General features: G+C 38.4%; 1 protein-coding gene across 3 annotated transcripts in view; it reads left to right on the top strand.

Annotated features, from left to right (window-relative positions):
* DSE (dermatan sulfate epimerase) overlaps positions 1-20,463 on the top strand; it is a 34,402-nt gene that overhangs the window by 9,271 nt on the left and 4,668 nt on the right. Inside the window, exons 3-6 of one of the 3 annotated variants that reach the window (XM_061460059.1) lie at positions 2,234-2,702; positions 13,503-13,756; positions 17,497-17,736; positions 19,228-19,435. In XM_061460059.1, coding sequence (XP_061316043.1) covers positions 2,287-2,702; positions 13,503-13,756; positions 17,497-17,736; positions 19,228-19,435 — 1,118 coding nt within the window. In that variant the 5' untranslated portion in view covers positions 2,234-2,286. Of the gene's footprint in view, positions 1-2,233; positions 2,703-13,502; positions 13,757-17,496; positions 17,737-19,227; positions 19,436-20,463 lie in introns of those variants that run through there. The other 2 variants (XM_061460060.1, XM_061460061.1) reach the window with 2 other exon arrangements.

Below are 20,463 nucleotides of genomic sequence, written 5' to 3'. Positions count from 1 at the left end.
CAGATTGACAAAGAAGGAGTTCTGGGAAACCTTCCTGTATATATCCTGAACTCTGGTCAGAAAGACCCTAATTTATGGATCTGTTAAAACCATCCCTAAACTTATATATGTGTTTATTCTTCATTGATGTGCAGAAATATTTACAGAAATCAAGGGAAAGAATGCATTAAGTCCTTACTGCTAGCTGGGATTTTTTCTGATTGTGGAAGCCCAGAAACTTTTTTCAGTGTATAGTCATCACAGAAAAAAAAGTTACAGACATTTTTTGCCTTTTTTCAGGTCTTGGGGTTTATTTAGGCTCTTTTCTCTGCCTCCCGTTCTGAAGGATCATAGAGACTTAAAAAAAAATTATGATGTTTTGAGTTTTTTAATTATGAAAAAACAGGTTTTTTTCAACAGCTTAAAAAATGGCATTGAGTTGCAAACATAATGTACTGGTTTGACTGGGTTTTACCTCCTTTCTTTCAAAATATGGTGTTGCATGGGCTCCTTATGAATAAATGAGAATACAAGTAGACTTGAGTATATTTGGATAAATTTCAGTGCATGCTTCTTTGTATGTGTGTATGTGGTGAGAGACTATGTAGATATTGTGAAAGCATTACCAAATAAACCACCTTTTGATCTGCGTAATGAGTCCTGTAACGATTCGTTTACATCCAAAAAAGGGCAAAACTTACTTGCAAAATGCATTAAAATGCTATGAAAATGTCATCTTCCATCACGCTCTGTTAAAGCAATTATGCTACTTACTGTGATCTATAAATGTAAGCAGTTACAGGGTGCAATATTATTTTTACTCTAGGCAGGAATGCCCAGGAAAAGGTGTACTTTTTGGCCAAAGATGCTTGCTCCCAAATTCATTTTAGGAGCTGAACATAAGCACCTGGAGGGTCTGTGTAGCCAGTAGTCATGGAGGGATCTAGTCTGTCAAGGTTGTCTCGTTGTCTATGGACATGTTAATGACATTGTTTAATCAGGATGTGGGTCTCTAAATAAGGTTTTAACAGCCTAAGTTTCGGTTAGAAAATGTTGGCATCTATAGGTAGGGAGCTGTGGGGAGAAATAAAATGTTGCTTTGTACTTCAGCTTCTTAAGAGTTTTATGACTGAATCCCATGAAACAGGTTTTCCATGGAAAAAAAACATTTTATGTTTCTTTTTAGGTTTTCTTTCCTTCTGTCTATTTCTCCTTTTAATAATTGGAAACTACTGTTCATTATTTACATAAAACTGTGTCTCTTGAATCTGGTTTCTGTAACCTTTCCCCTCAGAAGAATTCTAGGAATTTGCTGGCTTTCCTCAGGGGGATCGTGGCCATGTTTTATCTGAGACTTCAGGCTAGATAATTGGTAATTTTTATGAAGTAACTTACTATGTTTAAATAGTTGCATTTAACCTCTGCATAAATTTGCCATTTGAGCATGTTTTGAGAAGTCATGTATGTAGGAGAATATGCGCTTTCATTCACCGTTCTGCCTTCTTGGTAGCTGGCAGTAAATCACCACATGCAAAATGGAGAGCCCCTTAGAAAAAGAGTGGTAACAATGATGATGATGATAAAAATAATTCAAAACCCAAAAATGCTCTGAAGACAAGGTATTTCAGCTATTTTTCTAAGTCTCTGCCACTTTCTCTTTTTTTTCTGATTAAAAAAAGGGGAGGGGGGGGGGGGGAAACCAACCCAAAAAAAAAAAAACCACCACCCAACCAAAACTGAGGACGTGTCAGAACCAGAGGCCTCAAGCACAGTATAAAATGACCCCGGCACAAACCTCCAGCATTCCTCATCCTTCCCTCTCCAGCTGCTAACATCAGCCAAGGCAGCACGCAGGCTTGGCTGCTGCCAGCACAAGCTCCTTGGCTCTCCCCCTTTCTTCTCCCCTCCCGCCCTTCTGTGCTTGCCAGTACAGTCATCACTGCTTCATATTAGGCACCATTGCAATTATTTGAAATACAAGAGCTGTCAGTGTGTTCCTTTGCCTCCTATCAGCTACTAGAGGGAAGGATTTGGGAGGGGGAGGGGCTTTCTTCAAAGTGTACGGGTTTTTCTTTAGGATGAATTGCTCAGTAGGTATTTTGTCTGAAGTATTCATATAGAAGCTACTTGAAAGCCACCTGGGACAATACATGGGTTAAGTCTAGATGGAATTGTCTTTCTTAGAGAGCGTGCTGAATTACAGTGTCTCACAGATTCATTTTCTAACGTTCTCTTTCATGTCCATCTGCCATAGGATATTTCAAAGATGGTTTGGCTGCCATTGAGACTTGGAGATCTGATGCCACAATGAGGACTCACACACGGGGAGCCCCAAGTGTGTTTTTCATACATGTGGTTTGCTTCGCCTTTGCCTACAGCACCAGGGAGGACCCGAACGCAATGGTTCCTTTTGTCAATGCCAACTATGACAGCTACCCCATGCTCTACTTCTCCAAAGGGGACATGGAGACTCTGCGTCTCCAGGCCACCACCACACACAGGCACATTGCAGCTCGTCTGATTGAAGCAGTACAAACAATGCTGTCAAATCCCCTGGAGTACCTTCCTCCGTGGGACCCGAAGGAGTTCAGTGCTCGGTGGAATGAGATTTATGGCAACAACCTCGGGGCCCTGGCGATGTTCTGCATACTCTACCCTGAAAACATCGAGGCCCTTAACATGGCCAAGGATTACATGGAGAGGATGGCGGCTCAGCCTAGTTGGTAGATTTTTGTCTTTTTTTTTCTAAGTTGTTCTTACCATATAAACTGCTTGCAGTTGGAGAAGTGAGTGGATGAGTGAATTGCTTATATTATTTCAGTTGTTCTGACATTCACTTTAACAGTGACTAACTTGCTGAATGCATTTACCCTCATCTGGACCAGCAGTGACACACAGCTTTTCACCTTCACTGGACTTACCCTTTAGCAAATTAATGCTGAAAGAAGCATCATGACCCTTTATGTACCTCCCTAATTGCTGTAAGGTGTAAAAAAAGCACTAACACCCCCCCCTCCCCCCCCCAAACAGAACAACAAAAATCCAAACCCACTCCAAATCAGAAGGTAGGGTTTCACGTCTAATTTGTAGCAAGAAATGCTACAAGTGTTAGTATTTAATATCTTTTTCTTTTTTTTTTTTTTTCCCAAACTTGTACATATCTTCTTAGAAAGAATTCAGGGAAGGGGGACCTGGAACTATGAAAAACAGGTGTAGGTAAAAATGACATTTGAGTTTCTGCAGCCTGCTGTAACATATGTCTGAGCTACAGTGCAAACTTGCAGCTATGCTTGGCTGAACAGGTCTTGGGCCTCTCCTTGAGACATACTAGGACATGGTAAAGATGGTTGTCCATCTGATTACTGGAGCTGCCTGATCAACTTACATTTTCATAACCACCTTCTATATTAACTTAACCTAGATGTGAGTTATCATCCACAAGTTATTCTGTCCTCACTGCGCCACACTCTTTCTGTGGGGACAGAAGCTAATGTTCTCACTGTAGGAATTAGTCTAGCAATTGGAACCCCAGGGTCTCTCTCCTTTTACTCATCTTCCTTTTTCAGACGCACCAGCAATTTATCTCCTTTTTTTTCCTCAGGCAGACACATTTCTTCTAACCTCCTGCAGCACTTGCCACTCACTGGGCCTTGCAGACAGGCCCAGGGTTGCTGCCACTGTGAGGAGGTCAGAGAATGGAAACATGCCTTTTTCCCAGGGCAGTGAGGTGGAGCTGCAATGGGGCATTGCTCCCCTCTGTTGTAGCTGCTGTTCTACAGCTCTGTGGTGGCAGCAGCTCAGCAGGAATCTGAGTCATGTTTCAAGCCAGCACAAGAAGAAGCATTAGCTGTTCAAACAGTATTCATTGCTCAAATTACTATTCCTTACCTTCTTTGGGTTAAGACCAACTAGTAGCGTCCTATAAATGGCATCCATCCGTGGGCTGTTGTTGGAATTATGCTGGATTTGAGCCAGCATAACTTGGGATCCATATCCTCCTGGTGGGCATGATTTAAAAGATATTACAGTGGTGGGGTTCCCCTATACTAAGTATTAGAATATGAATGTCACGGAAATACAGGAACTAGAACAAAAGAAGTGGTGGGAGAGAGAAAGGACACATTGGGCTTAAGTTGCTCGCATGTCACAGAAAAGAGGACACATGGGAGTTGTGAAGAAAAGTATTGGCACAACAGGATGGTGGTAATTTCCAAAATCTTCCACTGGAGCACAGAAGTACAAAGCTTCAGTCTTACCTTCCTCCAGAGGAATTCTGTGTTTCTCCTGGCACGCTGGCAGAGGGTTAGAGTGCTAGAGGTAAATCCAAGGATGTGTAACCATCTCCAGCAGAACCTACAGACTGCTCCAAAGTCAACACCTTCCTTCCTAGTTTCATTGTTCACACTCTTTCTTAACTTTCTGTGGGTGGTATAAACACATAGTTACATGGCCATCTGTTTTAACGGAATAAGAAAGAGGAGCAAGTGTTATTTTGAGTAGTGGAACTTATTTGTTTCTTTTGTGGTTTCTGATGTCTCACTTACTGTCTCAGTAACCTCATTTCAGTTCCTTGTGTCCTATGTTTCCTGCCCTGGAATAATTGTGGTCTCTCTGTCCCTTGCCATAATGCTCTCCTTCATCCCAGCTGAGCAGATACCAATCAGAACTGAGCCAATATCCTGTTTCCACTTGGCTTTGATGATACTTACCTGCCCAAAATCCTGTTTTTTCTCAAGTATCTTGTGTTACCTTGGTAAAAGAGAAGCCATGCTTTTCCCACCTTTCACTTCCCCATGTCATTCAGCAATCAAGGATTAATCAAGGTTCTGTGCTTTGCTAAAGAAGTGGGTGCAATGTACTTAATAGGGAATATACAGAAGGAGGAAATCAGAAACATAGGCAATAGGGCTGGGGTAAGCTGGCCTTTGCAAACCTCCAGTTGGCCAGCTTTTCAAATGCTGTGACAGAAACATGAATCTGGTTTCCGTTTTATTTTTCCCAGAGAACTCATGGCTGAATAATGTCAACATCTAGTTCTCACTATAGCACCATCATTGATGGCAGTAATATAGATACCTCTCCCTTGTCCAACAGTGGTTTTCAGGAAACTATATGAATGCAATATCTCTGTGGTATGTACTGCTCTGCCTGGCTCTGCTCTAATAGGTCAGCAGGTTCAGAAGCTGAAGGAGGGGCCCACAGATCATGTAAATCTGTTTTTCCTAAGAAACTCAGCTCTCAAGTACCAGAAAACATGTTACTGCACACACTTCTCCACTTAGGGTAAGACTAGGAGAACAGAAATTGACATGGCACGTAGGGGAGTTGTGGCTCTTACGGCATCTAAACCACTGTGTAAGACTGTACATAAACTGTTTTGGCAGTGTCACAGTAATGGAATTTTAAAAACCCCATGTTGTCCAGTCAATTTAAGCATGTTTAGTTTTCCTCAGACTTTTGGGAAAACTATCATTCTGGGTCATACATTACAAATGTTATCTTTATTAAATAATTTGAGGTCACATGTGTTCTGATCAGGAGGGTGGAAAGAACTAGCAGTTTTGATGTTGCCCAAGTTTGGAGCCTTGCATGCTAGGGCACTCTTTTGCCAGAACTCTTTATGTCATCAGTAAAGACGGCTTGTCCAGAGAGGTATTAATAAGATAAGTAAGTCAGAGGAACTTTTCTCTCTCTAGACTTCCCCTATAATGTAGGTGCCTAGACTGCCATGTAAAATGCCAAAAAAAGTTTTTGTCTCTGACAAAAGTTGGAAGGATTAATCTGGTGCTCATATAGGTTCCTCGTCAGCAGCTTGGTTCTTTCAACAGTATGATCTGGATTTCTTTTACTTCTGCTGACATGGCATTGCCCCTAAAATAGCTCTAGAATTAAAAAAAAATAAAAATTCAGTTGAATGAGTTTCTTCTAATTTTTTTGTGGCAACATTAAAGAAATTTTAAGCCTTACCAAAAATAAAAGTGGATTTTGGTTGTGTGTGCGGTAGCTGGATAAAATAAATACAGTTTAAAGTGTCATTGATTATTTGTCCCAGAATGCCAAAAGATTAAGAAAACTGACATTTTAAATTTCATCTTTACATTAGCAAGAATCCTCAGTAGTCTAAATATGGTTCAATATCTCAAGATACAATTATGAGAAAGTCTACTGGTAATTGATACATGCATGGAAGAGGCATGTAATTAAGCACTTTTGTCTTTTCTCATCTCTTACACTAGTCATTTCATATCACATAACAAAATACACCCTCCATTGCGTTCCCATTTCTGTAGGCTAACAGAGCTTGAGCCGTTTGTCATAACAACGGATGTTGATAGGCATGCTGCTCATAACAGAGCATCCGTAATTGCTACATCCTGGAATAGGTTTACATTTTAAAATAAACAAAAGGGCAATGGCTAATAGCTAACTATAACAATCACCCAAATAATATGGGAACAGACAATGTTTTAGAGACTAGCAAGAGCGGGGAGATGTAGTGCATTAGTGTTTCAGTAAAAATAGATGGACTTTAATGGTTTCACCTGTAAAAATTAAAACCTGGTGTTAAATAACTCACTTGGTTTTCCTGGGGTTTGATACCTAGATGCTGTCTAAAGTCAAAGAGAGTTTGTCCTTATATTTGAGGTGTGTGATCTTATTTTACAGAGAACAGAGGATATAGATGCGTTCTCTGGCATTTTATCTCTGGCCCCTAGAGCACTCGCCGCCAGAAGTGCATTTTGGCTGAGGGGATCTGTACTCGTGATTCTTTCCATGTGCTGCCTTGGCCTGCTCCCGCACTGAGTGGAATGATGTAATTGGAGTTGCACATTGTGCAGAAATAAAAGTCCAGTCAGATTCTGTGTTTTGGACAAAGCAGTGAAAAACTCTCATCTTTGCTAAGCCCGCCTTATAAACAAATACCATGTAGGTTCACAAATTCTGCACCCCTCTTACAGTAGCAGGAAAGATGTCCCCATGTGCCATTGCCAAACAAGAAGTTTCTGGGTTTTTTTGCTTGGCATTTTTTTCCCACACAGTTGACGCACTGTTTTTAAAGACAAGTATGTTACCAATGTACAGTAAGGTGTGGGATTTGACAGTAAACCCGGCTTGGTGGGTTTCATAGGGGAGATAATTACTGTCAAGCACGTGCAAACATTCCAAGGGAATAGCAGCAAGTAAGGAGAAGCTAAGGGAAAGCTTCAGCGTAACAAATCTGTGACCTTTCTGCTATTTCATCTTAAACAGCAATCCTTCAGCCTTCTGTTAGTCCCTGTTTATTAAAAGTATTGAAGCATGCTGTAGGACTATTGCTGTTAGTATCCAGGTGGTGCTTGGTGTTGAACAATATGGATTACAAAGTAAAAATACGTAAATATAAATAATTAAATGTGTAGATAGATGCATAACTAAAATAAACTCATGTGTGCTGAGTTGAGATAAGGCAAGTCTCTGCTAACATCACAGATTTAGTGCATCTGTTTGACTCCAAATAATCCACCAACAGTCATCTTTAAAGAAAACTTAGGAGGGTTTTATAAGACTGAGGCATAGACGTTAGCATAAAAGAAGCTTGATACGATGGGATAGCCTCCTACAGGGAGGAAGAAAAAGAAAAGGAAGGGTAGGAAGATGAACTTGGTATCTGGAATATATATTATGTTAGTAAGTGAAATATCAAACCCTCATGCTGGGTTTATCTTTTTCATATGTAGCATTTAAAAATAGGAGTTGTGCATAACTGTGAAATTAAATGTCCAGCTGGATTTTGAAGAGCTTCCTTTATACCTTCTTTTGTAATTGATAGGACCTCTAGGAGATAAATAGACGCTGAAGTTCTGTGATAGCTACAGGGAGCTCACTTTGTGGCATGAATCAGATAAAAACTTGCTACAAGAGCTAATCTGTTGAAATAATAGCTAAACTTCTATGTCTGCTTAATATGGCACTGAGAATTACTGAAACAGGCTCAGTTCTTGTTTACTAATGTGTCAACACAGAAGGATCATAATTAATACTAAGAGCGAGCCGAGCCCAGTGTGAAAAGGCCTCTCTTGTGATCAAAGCTGAAAATGAGAGAAGAGGATCTGAAAGAAGCTTCAGAAGCAGCAGAATGATGATTATAGACCTATGGGGAAACAGTGAAAAAGAGGCTAGAAAGCAGATGAAAGTTTCCAAAGGAGTAAAGTTCTACTTGCCTTCTCAGCACCTAGGCAGTACAACCCTACTTTTATAGGAAGCTCTTAAAACTTCTGAAAAACATTGAGACAACATTTTATGTTGCCTTTTTTTTTTCCCATATTGATATGAATGTAGCCTTTTCCAATTAACCACTCCTTTGGCTGTTTCCCTGTGAACTGAGCTGCAATGAACCTGAGCATGTCAGAGTGGCTGCTGCTGAAACACAGCTGGTAAAGAGATAAGACAAATTTGTTTTACAAGATAAGTTTGTTTATTTCTTGTTTAGACACCAGAAATATAAATCATCAGTTTTCCAAAGATGCTTCGTATTCTTAATGTTTTTGTTGTTGCAAACGACTGAACACTTAGGTTATGCAGAAATGGGGTTTCTGTTTTGGCAGCCAGCTAGAAAAATGTGGAAAAGGAGGACGTTGAGAGGTTGCTTTGGATGAAACAGATTTTTTCATGGATTTTTTTTTTTCTTTCCAAAACAAAAATTGGAAGCTTCTGTTCCATTAGTGAAGAAAATACTCTATTTGAGCACAAGAAAATATTTTGTTTTGGAAGCTTTGTTAAGAAACATACTGAAAATTTAGTCAAGTTTATAAAATAAATGTTGGTGGTCTCATTTCCATTGGTTATACTCCCTCTTGGTATGTATATTCCCTATGGACACAGAAGAATATTTCTCTCCTTTGCCTCACTGGAGGTTTAAAGCTGTATCTCCTTCCCCCAGAAGTGGGTCAGAACAATGGGAAGGGTCTGTGGAGTGTCAAAGCATTGCCATTGGGAAAACTGTACAATTACACAATTGATTTCAGGATCAAGAGGTCAGTTGGCCCCATTACATGACATATTTTTATCCACAATTGACATTTAATGTGCATTAATCTCTACCATGCTGTTAGCTGTCTAAGATAATTGCATCAAAATATACTAGAGGGCTGTCCTTCAACTAATTTTCACCTGTCTTTAGAAAATACTCATTTCCTTTGCATCCACCTAGTAAGAGTGAGAGGTTCAGTACTGAGGAGGGAATACTGACATGCTTCCTTCAATCATTAGCTTAATCTGCCCTCAAACTGCAGGAGCTATTCTGCAGTAAGTAATTTATCATTTGAGTGTTTGGAGTATTAAACTTCAGGGTGTGGATTACTCGTGTAATATATGTGTCAGGATGTGCTTAATGCTTCATTTTGCATGCAGTGATGCCCTATTACTTACTAACCTTGAGGCTAGAAATCAGATCTCACAGTGCCTGGAGGGTATTCTGTTTCTCAAATTAGAAAGTGTTATTTTCCTATTTGCTTCAACTTGATTTTATATTCTGGATACAAAATGAAATAAAGGCAATTCTAAACATCCCACAAGTCATGATCATGGAACTCGATTAAGCATGAGAGTTTGATTTAAATCCTGCCTTGAACTCGGCAGAGAGTATTTTTTCCCTCTTGGCTTATATTTCTTAGAGAAATGCTAATATTTCTTTCTTCAGTAAGGAAGTAGTTAGTAGTAGACAGAAATGAGGGAAAAATACAGACAACTGTTTCTGCTGAGAGAGGAGACATTAATGTTGTCAAGAAATTGAGAGGTTGTGGTAATTCTACTACAGTATTTCTTCTTGGTTTTTTTGTTGTTGTTGATACTGATTTTGACTTCCCATCCAAAATCAGTATATGTATATAGAGTACAGAGTCATATTTAGTGGAAGTGCTATGTACAGTCCTAGCCTTGAACATGTATTGCATGCCTGATGATTCTTGACATCATAAATTGATGACTAAAAGAACTGTCTTAACTCCCTCTTCAGTTTCATTGCTCATTGCAGAATGTGACAAATCTAAAACAAATAGCCATGTTGCAACATGCAGAAATTCTCAGCACATGTAGGAAAACCATACTACTTATACATAATACCAAACTTATCCTTTTGTCCTTATTTATCCAGTTTCTTCATGGAGAATTTATATCAGACTCTTAATATTTAAAATAAAATAACAAAAATATTTTGTATGATGCAGATGAAGAGAACTTGAAAGAATACCCATGCATCTATATGTCCTGTGCCATTCACAGAATTTGTCCAGACTGCAGTTCTTTGTGCAGAATGATGCATATGAAGGATGTTTATGGTGTTTAATCATTAGGCAAGAAACCAGTTCATCACTTTTGCTCTTTTACAAACCTTCTCAAGTTTCCAGATAAGGACCTCTATGAATACAGATATAGGTGTAGAAGTACAAAAAAAAATACTTTGGGTTTGTTTTTTGGTTTTGGGGTTGGTTTTTTTTTTTTGTACTCTGTAGGGATGCGTTTATGGTTTAGCTGTTACTTTAAAATATGTTTTGGAACTTTTGGAACACTTGTCTGCTAAAAGTGCTTATGTTGCAACTAAGTAGTTGCTCTATACTAAAAAATCCATTATAGATGTTTTTATTTACTTTGGATTCTTTTTTGGTAACATCTGATACCTTTAAAAGACCAAAGAGGTTAATGCAGCATTGAGGTAAAGGTTACTTGCTGTCTTTAGACACAGTTAATTGCTAAGCTGAGGTTCAAACTATCTGATGTTAAGTTTTACTCCTGAGAGTCTTAGAAAATAGCTGTTTTCTGCCTGTTTTCCAATGCAAAGCATTGGCATGTTTTTACCTATCTTAATTCGTAAATACAGACAACTCTTCTTCAGTATTTAAGAGCAGAGTAGTTAATAGGTTGTCCTGAAAACTCTTTTTTTCATATAATATGTTCAGTGCTAGCCTATGGTATCATGGTTTCCCACAGTTTATCAGCCAGGCTGTTTATCAAATCTGACACTAAAAATACTTTTGAAAAATGAGAGTGTAATTTAGATAACAAAAAGCATTTAATGCTTGCTACTTGACCATTCTTCTTGTGAATCATTTTCCACACTGTTTGGTGTACATTGCTTGTTTCCGTTGAAATTCGCTTAATGGAGGTGCCCTGATTTGTATCAGCTGAAGAGTTACTACTTCAAGAGAGTTGCATTTTAAGAACAGATGTTGACTGTGGTTTTGTATGTTTAGAAATGAGGGTCTTTAAATTGTCATCTTTAATTTTCTCTATTCCTTGTCTGCATCTCCTCTGTTAAACTCTATACAAAACTTACTATACAAGTATCTTTTATACTATAGAATTTGACTCAATATTGCATTTGAAACAGAGCATGAAGTTAGCTTACATCTTCAAAATGAAAGTTACAATAAATCAGTTCCACTGTCAAATCTCATTTAAGATGAAAGAACGTAAAGATCATTAAATAACTTTAAGCACATTCTAATTTGCAATTTTTAGTCTGTTACAAGGAGACTGAACTTTGAATTAAATGTTTTAAATCCTGTCAGTTTTTTTCTTCCGACCTGATGTATAGCTTAGCCTCATTTTGTAACTGTTCCAGACAGAGGCCTTTAAAGTGATGCTTCCCGTACCCATTTGAACTCTAATTTCTGAATGTACAATAGTTTAGTGAAAAGTAAAACTAAAAATATTTCAGAAATTAGGATTCAGGATACAGCTGGTTTAAGGCATGTTCATGTGTCAGAGGATTTTTGATAGCAATCACGGTGCCACGTTGTTGCATATCATCGGAATAGAATGCAACTTTATGTTTACATACAAGACTACCAACATTTTAAGAACTTTTTCAGTGATAAGGAAAGATGAAAATGCAGAAATAGAGACACAGAGGATTAATTGAGATTGACAGATAACCAGTTAACTCAGATTTTCAATTTTTGTGCCTCAGCGACACAGTATAAATAAATCCGGAGAATTAGAGAGTTGCCTGATCAGTTCAGCTACGTTTTCTTCCAGTTTACCTGGAAACACAAAAAGAATGAGCAGCTAGGAAAAGCATGTAAATGTTTTGGGTTACGGGTCTGTAATTTTTTGCAAAAGAATTAAGTGAAAACATAAGTAAGATATTTTCCTATACGTGGCTGGAAGTCTTCACTGGCAAGTTTAGAGTTTGGACCAGAAAAATGAATGACAAAGAGATGTTCCTGACATTGACCACGGGGAATGGATGAGGAGATGATGAGCAATAAGTTTCTAGAACTTTTTTTCCAGATGCTTTGACAGTCACTTGTTACCACACTTACAGCTGTCTTGTATTGTTCACAGCCATCTTCTGTCAATGCCTGTCTGCTAACCAAGAAAAAAAATTGGACAAACAAAAAACTGTAGTCCAATAAACCCCTGGTTCAAGTCCTGCTGATCAATGCTGAATGCATTCAAGTACTTAATTAAAAATCTGTGAGGTGAATGTTTCATTTTGAAAAAAGATAAACTGAATGCATAACTTCACTCAGCAGAAAATGGGATTGTAGCTGCGAGAAGGTGAACATTTAAAGTGTTGGAAATGCAGCTAATCAAATAGCCTACAGAGACTTTCCTTACATACAGGTGTGAATGTGCCAAGTTAATTTGAGGTTTTCCAGTGATGTTAGAAATACTGAACTAAAAGTTAAAGGTCATTTTTCTCACTTGTATATGTTGTGTTTTACCATAGTTGCAGTGCCCTGGGCTGATGGTAATAATTTTTAAGTCATTCATTCATGCATTTTGAATGCAAATAAATGTTCCTAGAGCAGAATGAGGATTTTTTTTTTTTTTTTTTTTAAACCTTGCTCTTTTGGTCATCTGGTCACATTAATGCTTACATAAATTAAGACGAAATCATATTTATAGAGTCACAGAATAGTTAAAGCAGGGAAGGTGCATGTCTTCAGGAGCACAACACAATTTCCACTGATTGCACTCTCTCATCTCAACAATTTAAAATTCATTTCTGTAATAAAACATATATTGCAAAGAAAGTGAAAGAAGGGAATAGCTAGGAAAACAACTGATCATTGTTCAGTCTATCAGAGATTTTTTTCACAATGTATTCCCTCACATTTCCCTCTCTGTAGAACCATGGGCTTGAAGTACTGTAAGTACTGCAAAACTAAAGTCTTTGATACACAATAAATGCTTGATTTAAAAGAAATACTTGTTCTACACTAACTCTACCTCCATTATGAATTTTCTTGGTACAAATTTACGATTTCGCAAAGTTCAGTGTAATCATTGGATACAAATGGGTAGTTCCTATAAAATGATTTTGAGTAGTAGCATCATTTTACCTCTGTTTTATGTTAAATACTACAAAGGAAAAAGAAAATTGTATCAGAGACTTGGTAAGTAGCTTGCTACTGTGTTAAAATTCAGCATTAATTGCCTAACTTCAGAGACATTAAGTCATACACAACTCACAGTACAGTCACAGAGAAAAAGAAGTAGGTGAAACTCAATTAATTGGTATCTTTCTTTATTGACAGGCTAGTGAAGGATGCCCCGTGGGATGAAGTCCCTCTTGCTCACTCCTTAGTTGGTTTTGCCACTGCGTATGACTTCTTATACAGCTATCTCAGCAGGACTCAACAGGAGAGATTTCTTGAGGTAATTGCCAATGCCTCGGGATATATGTACGAAACATCATACAGACGTGGATGGGGCTTCCAGTACCTCCACAACCACCAGCCTACCAACTGTGTGGCCCTGCTGGCAGGAAGCCTTGTTCTGATGAATCAAGGTATGTGCTAAACCATAGGAACATTTTTCTGAAGTGTATCAACTCAATCAGCTATTTATGCAGCAGAGTTCAGGAACTGATAGAAACATTTCTGAGACTACAGCAGTAACGGGTTTGTTCTTTTGCTGCTTAGAAAAATTTAGTTTACTGACTAGAAAAAACATCTGTGAGCAGATGTACAAGGTCTATTATATGTGGATATATACCCATGTATATAAATCCATTTTCTAAGTGATTCTGAATTCTTGCCCCATTGTTTGTAAGAATTAAAAATCCCCTTGTGTATAGTCTGTCTAGCCCAGATTTACAGACAGGGTCTTCCAGGTAGATTATCAGTCAAGAGTTATGCACTTTGTCTCCTTACACAATATATTGAGAAAGTCAGCAGTTAGGAACACCCCATGCTCTGAGCTGGGAGCTGGACAACCGGATAACCTGGAATTTCATCCAAAACTTCTGTCCTGTCTCCCTGAGAGAGCTGTAAAGGTGTAACTTCATCCATCCAAAGGCCACAGCTAGGGACCTCAGAACAGTATCCTGTTCTGTGGAGATGGGCAGGGCTTTGCCTTTGTTCCTCTGAACTATGCCATTGCACCCCCCAGCCTTCTTTCAGGAGGTGTCTGCCAGATTCTTTGCTTCAGGAGCTTAAACTTATACTTCCCAATTCCCAGGTGAATAACCTTTCCAGTCACTCTTGGCTGCTCTGCCTGGAGCTATTCCTCTGCCCAGAGCTATTCCTCTGCCCCTGTTGAAGTGATACTCTGTGTAAACAAGAATTCGAGTCAAAGTCACAGAGTCAGAGGGAGAGAGCAGATAAGAAATCCTGACTTGAAACCCCAGTGGTACTTTAGCTGAGAGATAGAAGTCATGAAGGCAGCTTCTGCTTTTATGAGAACATGTCAGTACTTTGTCAAGTGATTATTTAATATGTGCTAGAAGTATTTTGAAAACATGATGCCCAATAGAACTATTTACTCGCTGCAAGTCAAGGAAAATCTAGTTTCTGGGTGCTGATGGCATTGCCAAGCTATTCAGCCCTGCCAAGCAAGGCACATCTGCACATGGTTGGATCTTTTGGATATCCAAAGAAGTGTGACAAAAAACTGCGGCACCTACTATTTAGGGGAACATCTTTTGTTAAGTGTTTGTCAAAACAAGCTCATTCCCCGATGTGCATATGTTGAAAAGCAGCAAGAGTGTATGTGTAAGTTACTCCCTTTCCTCCTGTATTGCCTTCCACAAATTGAAGTCTCAGACCATATTTATTCAGTGGGTTTTGCTAAATTCCTCATAATTCCATCCTTCCCCAAGCCTCCGTCAGTGCAGAAAGCTGGCAGTTTGCAAGATGACTCTGCTTTTCATTAGTGTGTAGACCATAAGTATGCTTTGTGCCAAACAATGATAACATCACAAATAAAGTCAGACAGTATTTCTTTCACCAAAGGTAGGTGTTTTTTTTTTAATGGGGGGTAGGAGGCAAAGGCAAATAGAGCAACACTTGAACAATTTGGAAATAGTGGTGATAGTTCAAATGAAAATAAATCAGAACAGATTGCATATTTCTAAATGAAAAATCAGTTCTTTTCAGTATAGAGCAACTTTATTTAAGAAAAGACATTTAAGCCTAAAATTAAAAAAAAAAAAAATTTTTTTAATTTTTCTTTCCAAGATGACTTTTTCTGAAGGAGAAAAAAAAGTAGGGAGAAGGGGGTGAACATAGTATTCTTCCTGTATCAGATGCATAGCAAATGCAAATAGTGTATCCTAGTGTAAAAACTTCCTCCCAAAAGGTTTAAATTCCAACTAATAATTTTAAACACAATTGAGCTATTGAAGCATGCAGAGGCTAAATATCCAGCTTAAAAATATGTAAACATTGTAATGGGAATGAAAAATGAAACTTATTAAAATTCTAGACACAAACACACAGTCTTTGTAATGATATTAAACACTCAGGTATTCAAAAAAGAAACGTGAGTAAGGCCTAACTTGATACGGATGCTGCTAATTTTAGGTGAGATTTGTTCTGGTTTGTTGTATAGCCTGACAGAGTGTTGAGTCTCTTACTTTTTTCATTCTAACATATTATTGCTCTTTTAATATACTACAAGCATAGGGTTAAATCATCGACGTACACTAAATAAACAGAACATATATGAGTTGGTAAATGCATATATTACAATGCTGAACCATGGAAAATACCATTCTTGCTAGTGTAGTAGTCAGAAGCTAGTTGTTGTGGCTGTTATGTCAGAAGGGAAAACAAGAGTGGAAGCATTTGGGGTTTTATTTGGACAGACCCCTGTGCTGCCAACTCCATCAGAGTAATGAAGCAGTGTCAAGATAGCTGTGAGTAAAGTAAGTGGAAGTAAGTAGCATCACCTGCCCCTGTTGCTCAGGGCTGCTCCATCTTAGTTGATTCTTCAGTAGAAATACCACATTAGATTCAGGTTGTCTGTTTAGCTTAGACTTCACAATTTTTTTGTCTCTGTTAACTGAGCAGGATTTGGCAGCCTTGACTAGTAGGATGTCTGAATCTCTCATCAGTCTGCTGAGCATAAAGGCAGTCTTAAGCAGCAGCTTTGAATGTAGCTCATACGCCCTTATCCTGGCACGTGCACTTCATTCAGCAGGCACCACTTTACCATGTAATAGGGTGTAATGTATGCCAGCTGAGCTCTGCTATATGGTGGAAATAAGTCTGGTTAAGTCTGTGCTCAGACACTCTGAGATGGGTAGACACTAAGTTGCCATATAGAAGTACAAGGCAGTTGATCTCTGGTTAGTCCTAACCTCTCTTGCCAGTGAAATCAGAAAGAAAAGAAGAGAAGGCACGAGCTTTTCCTCTGCTGGGATTCACATACTGACTTCTGCAATGCGTGAATGCAGTGGTGAAGCTCTCATGCTTGTGCTTGTTCCTTGGTGAATGCAGACAAGCCTTGGGAAAGTCTTGTCACAACCTCTTCCCAGCTCCTGATATGTGTAGGGCAGACCAAAATAGTAAGATCTCAGAGAGATTTTTCTTGAAAGTAAAATAACTGTTTAGGGCTTGTGTTTGTGGAGGCTGAAAGTTAACCTAGTTGGAAAAATAGTTTTATTCTGGGAATGAGGAATCTGCATTTGGAATTAACGATGAAAAATTTTTAACGATGCAAAATAACTTCTATTTGGATAACCCTTTAGGTTGTCCGACAAACTGTAAATGTAAGTAGAACGGAGCATGTCTTAAAACAGAGCAAATTAGCAGAATATCAGTTAACTGCAGCTCAGATGTGAACTGCTTTGTATTTTTAAAGTTTGAGGATCTCCTTACCACACTGGAGATCATAACAGTGAAAAATGACTGATCAGAATATTTGCATTATTGGAGCCCTCTAGTGGGGACCTTACGTTGTTTTTATACAGCTTTAATTTTAAATACAATAAATAGTCTTAGCATGGCTCTTCCCTTTTTGCATGTCTTGAATGCATTAAGGAAATTTTCCTTTTAAGATTGAAAGCATAATCCCACATGATTAGCAAAAGGTGTTTGATAATTTTTCCCTGCTCTTGTAATCTTGCTTTGCTCTGTTTAGGTACAGTGTTTTTACACCCTAGAACTACAGGGACACTAGGCTGTATTATATAGGGTTTTAGATTGCAGATTACTCGCTGTAACGGATCCTACTGTGGGAGTACAGATGACATAATCTGTGATCTGTAATGTTTTAATTAGATTTGCCAACATCTTTCTCTTTCAGGCTACCTTCAGGAAGCTTACTTGTGGACCAAGCAAGTGTTGGCCATCATGGAGAAATCAGTAGTCCTGCTGCAGGAGGTCACAGATGGCTCCCTTTATGAAGGGGTGGCTTATGGCAGCTACACAACTAGATCGCTGTTTCAGTACATGTTTCTTGTCCAAAGGCACTTTGATATCAATCACTTCAGCCACCCCTGGCTCAAGCAGCACTTTGCATTTATGTACAGGACTGTCCTGCCAGGTAGGTCCACTGAGTGAATGAAGATGACTTGTAATCCTTGAAGCAGCTGTAAAGTTCATACTTTGAAAAAGGCCATTTGGGAAATAAGTTTGTACTCGGATTTTTTTTAAATAACCTTTTCCTTGGATTTTACTTTCATAATTCATCAAAACAGCAACATCCTTGTTTAGCACGGCTTATTAATGATCATTGTTTATTAAACTCCAGCTTTTAAAACCAGTGAAAAGATGGAAATATCATTTGGGAGAAAAAGCAGTCCTTCACAGTTTGATTTCTGGTTTTTGAAGTTTGAAACAGACCTATTTCTTGGGGCTTCTGTTTGGAAAATAATGTTCTTCAAGATTCATATTGATTTTTTCATTTGTCAAAAATCATCACCCTAAAAGATTAGGTGAAAGGAATAGCAAACGATGAAGCCACAAGTAAAAGTATCAATAAAGTGTAGGAAAGTTTTACATGATCACCAGTTTTCCACAAAACAGTAAAACAGATTTTTATAGCTTATTTATTATAATATTTTTCTGCTGGAAAATGTCATTGAATCAAATTATAGGTTTCTCTGTGCAGTCCAGGGGTACATGAACCATTTTCTTTTGTCAATGTAAGAGTTAAACAAAAATATATAACATCAATAATAGGTGAATCTTGCAGACATTTTAATATTTCTGTTCTCTTGTTGGATCTCTCTACTGCAGTGAGTTTTAGCATCTCTGATTTGAAGTCTTAGTTGTGACTGAAAAATGGAGATGTGCAAATACAAAACCAGTTATAAGTTAATAAATATTGCTGACCCCTTCTAGCTTTCAGAAAAGATTGGGTTTCAGGCAGCCTTGCAAGTTTTTTTATGATGGTTTTCTGTTGCTTATTTGCAGGACAATTCATTAGGAACTTGTACTGTTCCTGGTTAAAAAGACTGTGATATCTTTATTTTGGCTATAAGAGCCTCAGATCTAGCCATGTATGTAAGGGGGGTTGAGCGCAGCTTTAGCATGCTAGTACAGGGACATAAGGAATTGTGCTGACTCCATGTGAAACTTCAGCCATTTACTGGCGATTGGTTCCTAAGAGCAAAGTGAACTCATGCTAGCTGGTTTAGGGTGAAGCTGATTTATTTTACCTTGGGGACACCTCTTTTTTCTTGGTTTGGAAAGTTTGGATTGACATAGGAAAAGAGAAAGCTATGAACCTTTGCCAGATTTGAGAGAGGAGAGGAAGTGGATGGGACAGTGCTGCTTACATTTTCTGCAATACTTTGACTGACTGTAGTTCAAAGTTAAAGAAGAAAGGTGAGTATTCAAGTTAGCTACAGCAGAAGGAAACAGCTCCTGTGTAACCTGTTTACGGCTCATTTACAAGTAGGTCTATAAACATCTGAAAAGGCTGCTTCTGTTTGTGTCTGTTTGTACTGCTTGGCTTCACCGTCATGCTGTACAAACACATCTTTGTACATTTATTTGTTCTTCTTTACATTCCTGTTCACTTTTTCCCAAGGGTTTCAGAGAACTGTGGCCATCGCGGATTCCAACTATAACTGGTTCTATGGGCCAGAGAGCCAGCTGGTGTTCCTTGACAAATTCGTCATGCGCAACGGCAGTGGGAACTGGTTGGCAGAACAGATCAGAAGGAACCGAGTGGTGGAGGGCCCAGGGACAGCATCCAAAGGGCAGAGGTGGTGCACTCTCCACACTGAATTTCTCTGGTATGAAAGGGAATGAGTGGGCTCAAAAGGAACCTGACAGCTGTTTGGTGATAATTTGTTATCTTTAGATTTGTACTGTAGAAGCTGAGATTGAGTTGGGCATGTGTGTCCAGTCATTTGGCTCAAAAGAACTGCTTCACTTAGCATAGATGTACAGTATACATTGCTACAAGGAACACCTTGGTCTTGTCTTACATTTGCTTTTGCATTTTCTTTCTGTTGTATATTGTTTTTATAAAATACAAGCAGTTCCAAAAGGACTGAAAACTTGTTTGCATGTATTTGGTTTGTTTGGTCTATTCTTGTTATTTTTAATCCCATTGTATTCTGTCATAATTAATTAGGTGAATATTTAAAGCATAGTTTTCTTCTGAAAGCTATAAGTAGTAATATAAACTTTCTTTTAAAAGCTAAAGTAATGTAAGCAGTAAGGCTACTATTAGTTGTTCTTGCACACTACTTCATATGTTAGGCTCAGAAAAAAATATAATAGAGACTAGATCCATATTTTCCATCTAATTTACAGCTCTGCTTACTTGTATGTCAATCTTCTAAAGGTAAGAAATGAAAAAGACCCAAGAGGCTCTAGATATGCATATAAACTCCCTCAGTCTGTGAAGACAGGTGCATTTCCAAGGAGTCAGTGTAGCTCCATTTCTCTCTCTCAGAAGAAAAATATTACTGAATAGATAGTGATTGGCATTTATGATATGCATATAACAATGCATATTTACTAGGCTCCAAGCACCCTTAATATTGTTATTTGCAAAATACAGAATCTCTTCTCTACAAACCCATTTTAACATTCTTTTCTCCTGCCTCTCCATGGAAATCTGGGGAGTTTATACTTACAAAATACTTTTTGTTGTCAAAGGGAAAGAAATTTTCTAAGAGCACATGAATATATCACAGTATCACAGTATGCTAGAGATTGGAAGGGACCTCGAAAGATCATCTAGTCCAATCCCCCTGCTGGAGCAGGAACACCTAGATAATGTTACACAGGAATGTGTCCCGGCAGGTTTTGA

This window comes from Pezoporus flaviventris, unplaced genomic scaffold, assembly GCF_033815535.1.
Source record: "Pezoporus flaviventris isolate CSIRO_AGI_PZ_B2104156 unplaced genomic scaffold, CSIRO_AGI_Pfla_v1 ptg000031l, whole genome shotgun sequence".
Classification (NCBI taxonomy): Eukaryota; Metazoa; Chordata; class Aves; order Psittaciformes; family Psittacidae; genus Pezoporus; species Pezoporus flaviventris.
This window is presented reverse-complemented; position numbering and strand designations above follow the sequence as displayed.